Below are 9,410 nucleotides of genomic sequence, written 5' to 3'. Positions count from 1 at the left end.
TAAGACCGGGCAAAATGACTGCAATTACCTATATCACATATTCACTTAGTTTTTTAATTATTTTTCAGAGCAGAGAATAGATTACCCTTAGAACAATTCACAATTAATAACGATAACATGTAAAGAAGGTCTAGTTGTCGCCATATAATAATAATAATACATACAATTTCTATAGCGCTTTTCATAGTACTCAAAGACGCTTAATATAAGTATGCTTCTGACTTTTATGGGTTGTATTTTTCAGATGTATAACATTAACTTGTGTTCAGAGGTGCACGTCAATGCAGCTTATGAAAACATGTGTCTTCAACTTCAACATAAGACTTTGTGTTTCAATACAGGGAGAACAACTTAAAACCGGAGGTGAATACCGTGTATGTGTGCACATACTTGGCCAATGAAGCTGATTTGTAATGCTTTCAATCTCTTTCAATTAGGTGATTTAAAAATAACGTAACTATTAAATTACAAAAGTGGTCATTAAATGTCCAGATAGACATTTCTTTCCCATCCCAATCTCTCAGAATGAAAAAACAACAAAAAATAGATACAAATAACTTGCAGGTAATAACAATTAAAAATCATTCTTTATTTTCTAAATCCAATCAAAATATATTCATTTATTCAACATTGAAAGAAAAAATAACGTACAAGTTGCTCTGGCAAATGGACTTTTGAACTGAAACATTTTGCATATCGATGGCCAAAGAGGCATTTTTGAGAATAAGGGCAAAAAATGGTTATTTGTTAAGGGTACCCAATACAAAATACAAAATACAAAAACAAAAAAATAATGTTCCACCACTTTACCTGGATGATTTTGTAGATAGGAGGTTTTGCACTTTAGCCATCGAAACACAACATACATCAACTAAATACATTTCTGGTTTCTGTTTTTAAAATTTAAAAGATATTATTGACCACTAAGAGTGTCAAATTATTCTGGAGGCAGACTCTTTTTTCCCTTTAAAAAAGGTAGAAGCTGATATAATTGAATGCAGTCCAGATATATGTTTAATTGAAATATGTAAACGCCTAATCATTGTATTAAAGTGTTGTAAAAACCTTACAACTTCCTCAAGAAATACTCCACATTCAGTAATTTCTACTGAAATGCTCGTTGACTTTGCAAACAGTCACATAGACAACCAAACTGATCAGAACCAACTGCCTCTGTTCCTCCATCCAAACAAGGTTCATCTTCACCTGACCGTCTGAGTCCCGATGGTGGATCAAGAAGTGCTCACCATCAAAGTCATAGGAGACGGGAGTCTTCTCGAGCTCCATGGAAACAGGAGAGCAGACACACCAGAAAGGTTTCTTAAATTCATCCAGTAGAGTCAAACTCATGATGCAGCAATTCTGAAAGGAAGTTGAAGAATAAACATATGTTAGGATTTCTTTTCTGGACTATCATTGGTGTGATTTCAGTGGGGTGCCTTTAAGTAAGTACTCTTAGAAATATTCATCCATGTCTTGTGTAATGAATCACAATTGTCCAAATTCATCCTGAAAGCAGAGCAAACAATTGTATTCGCCTAAAGCAGGAGACAAGAGCAAATTATTCTAAAATTAGCTTTTCGATAGATCTGTGGACATTAAAGTAAAACGAGCATGCGGTATGTTTCTTTAGCACGCTTTTTTGTTTTTATATATTTGAGATGTTTTGGCCATGCATTTCTGTCTTCATACAGCACAGTGACCACAGTGTGTTCGTAGCCCACAACCTTCACTGCACCATGCAGGGCCTCACACCTCCAGGGAATGTTGATTCTGCTGGAGAGAGGGGTGTGCTGCGATATCACTGCCCTGCTAATGGCAGTCAGCTGGATGAAGCCATCACAGATCTGAGCTGGAGAAAGAAAAAAAACACGAGACAAGTGAATCTTGTCTCATGTCGATGTCGGAGTACACTCTCTGATGGCTACAGAGGCAATGTAACTATGTAGGATGAGAACAAACAAGCAAGAATAAACGAACACTAAGTATTAACTTGCTCACTATTCCTCTGTATGACTGCACATATGAATCACACCTGCTCTAAATAAAAATAGTTATTAAATGACCTATTCAGTTCAGTAAACAGTGTGACGTAGTGAATGTAAATAAATTACTTCTCTTGCAGAACATTGGGGGGAAGCTTCCGGACATGATTTCACATGCAGTGTTGTGCAGAACAATGTGTAGTTGGTAACCATGGAGACCGTATTCAGGGTCTATGTCATCCAAAGGGGATTTAATTATTGGCTCCACGTAGGGGCTGGCGGGAAAAAAGGAAAAAGGAAAATATAACTCAGTGGTAGTGATGATGAAACAATCAAGAAAAAGGTATTTCATTAAGGTTATTATTTTATTATTTCAAAGGTGTTTAACTCTGTGAACTGGAATCATGATGTAACATTTGATCTCACATGAAACCAGGAGAGGGGGCTATGGCCACACTATGCTGAAACTCACAATATCAAGAATGCCTATGTAGTCTTGCTGATATTTATTTGTAGCAGCTTTAAGACTCCAATATTAAATATCACATACAGGACTGTCTCAGAAAATTAGAATATTGTGATAAAGTTCTTTATTTTCTGTAATGCAATTAAAAAAACAAAAATGTCATGCATTCTGGATTCATTACAAATCAACTGAAATATTGCAAGCCTTTTATTCTTTTAATATTGCTGATTATGGCTTACAGCTTAAGAAAACTCAAATATCCTATCTCTAAATATTAGAATATCATGAAAAAGTATACTAGTAGGGTATTAAACAAATCACTTGAATCGTCTAATTAACTCGAAACACCTGGAAACACATTTTCAAATGTTTGATTTTGTTTTGCTGTTATAAATCTTTTTTTTTACTTGGTCTGAGGAAATATTCAAATTTTATGAGATAGGATTTTAGAGTTTTCTTAAGCTGTAAGCCATAATCAGCAATATTAAAAGAATAAAAGGCTTGCAATATTTCAGTTGATTTTAATGAATCCAGAATGCATGACATTTTTGTTTTTTTAATTGCATTACAGAAAATAAAGAACTTTATCACAATATTCTAATTTTCTGAGACAGTCCTGTATGTTCATTTATTTCTTAATTTTTATTTTCTGATGGAAAAACTAATTATGGACACTTGTGTTCATCCAAGTTTCCAACATGACCATTTCACATTTTGTTGATGAAAATCGTAATCTGTTAACCCTTAATTTCTTTCCTGGGGGCCCTTTGAGTGGCCCTGACTCTTGTGTTGACCACAACCGATCCAGCCAATTGGCTTTGAATTCAGGCAAACACCACAGAAACAAATTCGAGAGTGTTTTAATCTTTGCTAATATGTGAAGTCAACTGCTTGCAATTAACACCTGCACTGTGTATGTGTGTCCTTCTGGCAAATTATTATATCCAAAGAACGTATCCATTATGGTGGTGAAATACAGGAGCCTGTGGCGCTGACGCTTCACGCCCTAACCATCTGATGGGGATACACTGCACGCCATGGAGGCATGTGAATAAACAGATGCCTGTTAAAGTGCAGCCTACCAAACGGAAGATCCCTGGATGCTTCGTTCCACCAGTCTGTGGAAGTGAAGGGTGAACATGACAAAGGCGACCGAGGACCGTTCCTGCAAGGAGAGCCGTCACTTCAATTGCAGGTAAATTCTCTTCATTTTAAGTAAAGAAAAAAGAAAGTAAATTCATAAAACAAAACACCATAGCTGCATGTGTAAGTAATTACCCTCCAGACGCCGATGATCATGCCAGGCTGCAGCAGCTTGAGTTCAACAAGTCTGTCCTGACCAATGACCTGCGCGCCTTGAGTTAGAGCCGGCATGTCGACATTCGCCATGAGGGACCTCCAGCCAGGTCTGACAGAGCAGGCGAAGAAAACAGTTGGATTCACAGAGAGCAAAGAAGAAGCAGAGAGAGAGAGAGAGAATGGGGATGTACGCCGGCTGTCTCACTTCTTCAGGCCGGGGCAGTTGAGGGCTATCCTCCTGACGCCGTGGAGTTGAAGGGTGGAAATCTGCTGGTAGTCGGGCAAGCAGCCTCCTCCGCTCCAGCACAGAGTCACAGACGTCTCGCAGAACTTGGACCAGCTCAGTTCATGTGTGCCCTCATGCCCCGACCTGTCAGACACTGTCAGCTCCCAGGTGACGAGCAAGTTTCTAGAATAATATAATACGACACAGGATTATAGCTAGGAAGATATGACAGATATTTCGCAGTAAAAGCATGTGCAATTGTTTGAACTGTATTCAGTACGATAAGGGAGATCTGAAATCTGAAAAGTGGGGATTAGCTTGATACACACATATTACTCAATTCATGAAATGATATGCAGCGAATGAAATGAAAGCGCAGCTGTTGTGATAAATCTCTTGATCCAGTTCTGTCTGAAATGTGATTCAGGGCTGTGATGCAGCCGGTGTCTTGCTGAGGCACCATCCAAGATCCATTAAGTGGAGGAACAAAGCTAAAAACTGGAGCGGCCCAGGAGGCCCCAGATGACCCGGGGGATTTAGCTCTGTATTGTCTGCGTGTGTGATGTGTTGTGAAATGATTATTACCAAGGTAAATCATATGCTCCTCAGTGTCTCTCACAGACAAATCCCCCAGAGGGACCTGTCTGAGTTGGTGGGAGGCGGGAGGAAGGGGAGGGTGTGCGTACATGAATGTGTGGGGGCATGTGTCTGTTGTGGATGAGGAGTTGGGCTGAGTAATTTATTTCAACAATTCAGACGGCAGCTACAAGGAACACAATTATTTCTACTTCCCCTCAGTACCACAGCGACTGCCACAGAACTCCAAATTGAGTGCTGCACAACCTCTAATCAGAGGTTATAAAAACACAGCCGAAACCACGACGAGGGAGCTTTCCCCCGCGCGCTGGCATCCCCCTGAGCAGACATCTCGCTCAGACAGAGACCTCCTTGCTCACCTTTAATAAGAAAGTGTCATTAAGTGCGATATGAAAAACAAACCCTGCTTTGTATTTGATAGCCAGCGGCTCGAACTGTCCTCTGGTCTCCACCTTTGAACTTTCTTGACAGGGTGGCTCTCCAAAGTTTTACTGTCTGCTAACCACAGACAAAGCAGGGGTTCCCATGATACCTCACAGAGCTGCTTCCGATTGTAAAACAGCGAGACGCACCGAACAGATGGCAGATTACAGCCTGGTACACACAGTAGGATCGACACAGCTCCTTTTGGCGGAAATAAAGTAAAGCAGCACACTGTCAAATATTGAATTTAATGACAAGGATTCCCAGAGAATCCTTGTTTCACACCTCAGTAGCGAGGTACTTAAATGCTTGAGAATACACAGTAAGCACTCATTTAGGCTTATTTCACAAACAACACTTGACAGGCTACTTGAGTGCCTAGTGTGTGAAATCAAGTGCCTGCTCCATGGAACAAACCATACACCTCAGGTACTTCATCAAAAGGCGTTTCAAAAGGCGTTTCTGCCTCCCTCCATCTCTTACCTGAGGACCCGCTCTGTTCGGCTAGGCAGCCCAGTGTGACCGCTGATGAGTCCAAGATGAATTCTCCACATGTTCATGCCGTATGAGGCTACGGTTTTGAAGTACAGCTGCTTCCAGTGGCCCGCAGCCCGATCATGCAGCTCCAGTGTGGCCATCTTCAGCGACTGCTTATCCACGCAGTTGGGGTTCCGCTTTTTCTTCTTGCTTACCTCTACAATGTATATCCTGTTCCACAGAGCTCTGCATTGACAGGTATAGACAGTTCAATACACACAAAGAATGCCTGCTATGCTCATTTGTCACATTCTCAGGTGCAGTGCATCTCTGACTTGTTCTTGAACGCAAATGTTCTTCTTCCTGTTCAATGTGCTACTTATAGTTAGGATTTCCTAGTATATGTATAATCAGGGTTTTGTGGAAATTATGCTTTGAGAAGTTCAATATGATTGCGTATATTTTTTATAAGCCATTAAAGCAGAAGTTTGTATTGAAAAGTAGGCGTTTTGAGCAATAACCAGAAAAATGTTGTGTCACATGACATCATATCAGGAGGTTGGTTTCCTCACAGCTCAGTGTGCAGTAGCTGGTGGTAGTGGGGCTTTTTTCACTGGTTTTAGTTTGCATGGCTCCATTTTTCATCATGGGGGATTACTGTGTTTGTGCAAACTGCGCAAATTACAACCTGTTAGGACAGAGAGCTGAACCTTGAACATTAGTCTCTGCTGTAAGCATCATTACTCATGTCCGTTGTATACAACTACTGTTGTATTTGGTACCGGCTGATAAGTGATGGCAGACTTTACAACACTGCAGTGAAATAACACAGGGTGAGGTGTCACTATTACCTAATCACACTCTTCCTTATGAGATGTCATGTCCACGTTGTCTGTTTTGAGGTGGACATGGACACTGCTTTACAAAAACAAGTCTAGATGTCTCTGTACAGTATATAATATATAAAATACAGTTCTTCCAGGAGCCAACTCTTGGGGTGCCAACATTTGCCCGTCTACAAGAGGGTTGTCACATTGCAAAACAAACCTCCATCTATTAAAGTTATTTCTGTCAATCCTAAAAATACAAATTAAGAAAGTGAAATAATCTGGCAACAGTCAGTATTCTTCAATTTATTTCCAGTAAAGTTGACTTTTTACAGAGGAAATACAGGTAACAACACTAGAACCCAGGGAAACTACTTTTAATGGGATATTTGACAACCAAATAATCAAATCATGTCTGTTTTTACCTTTTAAAATGTGAATATTACATTTATTTGAGTCTTCTACAATAGGTCACATAGGCCTGGAAAATATTTAAGACCAAACAGTTAACCGATAATCTAATAAACAGATTCAGCTTCAATAAAAATAATCCCTAAATTTTAATGCACTGGCAGATTTTTCACGTTTCAAGAAAATAAGACAAACATACTGAATTTCTGTCGGCTTGGATTCCTAAGTGATGTATGCAATGTGCTGTGTTTGTTGCATTAACAAGACCGGGCTGGTACTTACTCATCATTGGCCAGCTGGTAGAAGAGCCGACTGACGTGGATGATGCTAAACAGAGCGGCGGCATCTAGGTATGACAGAATCTTTATCAGGATCTCAGATGGCAGTCTATGGAAAAAGGTAAATTAACGTCACTACAAGGAAGTGACATCGGCGTTTTCATGCCACCTGTTGTTCAGCAAGCAGTTATTTAGAGGCATCTGTGAATGAGACAAATGAGCCCTCGACAGGCCACTTGGCAATCTTACCCTGCATTTCTGACGACAACATGAAATAACCCGTGTCTGTGTTCTCCTTCGGTAGATTTGGTAAAGAAACAAACATATTAACGTCAGAATTCACCGTTTTGTAAAGCGCTCGTGTGAAAATCCACCCAGATATCAAAACAACAGAAGAGGCTGTGACATCCTTTACACGTCCAGGTCCACCACATTGGTTTGCTTTTAATTCTGGCACCAGAAAAAGACCCTTCTCAAGCTGCAGGAAGTGACGAAATAAAGTCCGAGTGAGATTCAATCTCAAATCACAAGATACCAATGTTATATCTTTTATCTTTATTGGTATGAGTATTCTTGTTTCTTTTGAAAAATGCTCTAAAAAGGTAATTCTCCATATCTGTTATTGAGAAATGTTGGTCTGGTTTATCTGGTTGCGCCCTGATTAATGACGCCTATTCAGTCTCTTGAGTAAGTCATCTATTCGTGTTCACATTACGTGCCTGGTCAGTCACTGACATGTCATTGCAGATCAAACAACAACCAGGTGAAAGAATTTCTGAAATGAGAAACAAAATGAATAAATCCTGTTTAGTGTCTATTTGAGTTTTAAAGAATCCTTGAAATGCCTGTCAACATAGAGATGTCCATTTGACTATGTGTTGGCATTACTGAGAGTGTGAAAAGGTAGTCGAGTTGATGACAAGCACCACACATCACATGTTACAGCATATACACAATGTTTCCAGTCAATTGTGCCATAAAGACGACACTGTGTTCATCCTATTGTCTATCAAACCAAAGCAAATTGAATATGTTGTTGTTGTGCTGGCCAGACAGAAAAGGCAAGCCTTCTCTTAGGCTCAGGGAAACTATTAAACTATATATTTTTTTTAATTACAAAAATTCCTGATATTCTTTAGAATCCCTGATTAATTGATTAATAAAAAAATAAAAAATAAATCATTGTTAGTTGCACCCCTAATCTAGACTATATGTCATGTCAGCATACAATTACGTGTCATTTTTGTAGGGTGAGTCGGATGTTTACAGCTTTATGTTCCAGCAAACTGTGATCAATATAAACAAAGAGTCATGAAGCATATAGTTGTGAACTTGTGCGTATTGAGCTATATAGTTTCAGTGTGAATGGTGAAGCCAGAAACTTGCTAAATACAAATATCACACCAGTGTTTGACGATATAAAGAACAGGAGACACACTGCACAGAGACTTAGCTTTAAACATGTAGTGAATTGTCATCCACTCTATTGCTTTTCTTTTTTGCTGCGCTTTGATTGTGTTTTGCTGCAAACACAGTCTATAAATCCTTTTGCTCGCAGGGCGATGCAGCCTTGACTTGGCCCCGGTTCTGACCACCGGCTGGCTTCATGTTGAATGACGCGCAGGTGGAAAATATGAGCATGTTTTGATAGATTACCTTTTCAGAAAGTTCAGAGTGGACGCTGGATACGATTTGTCAGCTCTTTTGGACGTCCTCATTCTGGAAGTGACTGCTCTTGGTGCCGCCATATGTTTCGCTGGTCTTGACCTGTTTATTTCTTGGCTATATCTGCCGGGAAGTTGAGGCCATTGAGGCCACGTTTGTTTGACCGAGTTTTAAGCGTGACGTCAGAGGCCGCGGAGTCACCGTTAGGATATCAAACGAGTGAGTTAAGTTAGCTCTATAAACAGCGTCTGTTCTCCGTTCTTGTAGTCATCCATATGTCAAAGAATAACGCTGAGACGTCTAATGTCGCTCCTGTCCGCGTCCAGTCGCCATGGTGACGTCCAGTCAAGTTCCTTCCATGTGCAGAAACTCGTTTTTTCCGGTGGAGCATGGCGATATATGCCTTCAAAATAAAAGCTGTTAAATGGTGTTATTTACATTATTAACTATACTGCTATTTTGTAATGGGAGCAGCCTACATGTAGCATTGAATCAAATCAATGTGAAAAAATAAACTAGGTCAGATTTAGAGACAAACTCGGATGACATAATCAGGGGGTTTGAAATGACTTGTATCATCCTGTTGCCATACAACAACAATAGCGTAATATGTGGTTTCCAAAATATTCACCAAAATATATTGATTGCATTAAACTTATTGATTAGAACACAACTTGAAAAGAAATTGTTGGTATTTGTCGTTGTACATTAACAAATAATCAACTGCAATGGACCTAGACCTAATTCAGGTCTTAT

General features: G+C 39.7%; 1 protein-coding gene across 1 annotated transcript; it reads right to left on the bottom strand.

The window, feature by feature from the left end:
- Positions 1-568: 568 nt before the first annotated feature.
- On the bottom strand, positions 569-8,944 carry fbxo15 (F-box protein 15). The gene is made up of 9 exons (XM_056434196.1): positions 8,646-8,944; positions 6,994-7,098; positions 5,480-5,719; positions 3,956-4,159; positions 3,730-3,859; positions 3,534-3,616; positions 2,115-2,260; positions 1,728-1,852; positions 569-1,362 (listed from the first exon to the last, which is right to left on the bottom strand). Exons 1-9 carry the CDS (start codon positions 8,735-8,737, stop codon positions 1,096-1,098), a joined length of 1,392 nt encoding a protein of 463 aa, XP_056290171.1. The 5' UTR covers positions 8,738-8,944; the 3' UTR covers positions 569-1,095.
- Between the last annotated feature and the right edge of the window lie 466 nt (positions 8,945-9,410).

Source organism: Pseudoliparis swirei, chromosome 16, assembly GCF_029220125.1.
Source record: "Pseudoliparis swirei isolate HS2019 ecotype Mariana Trench chromosome 16, NWPU_hadal_v1, whole genome shotgun sequence".
NCBI lineage: Eukaryota > Metazoa > Chordata > Actinopteri > Perciformes > Liparidae > Pseudoliparis > Pseudoliparis swirei.
Note: the sequence above shows the minus strand (reverse complement) of the source record. Positions and strands in the feature narration are given on the sequence as shown.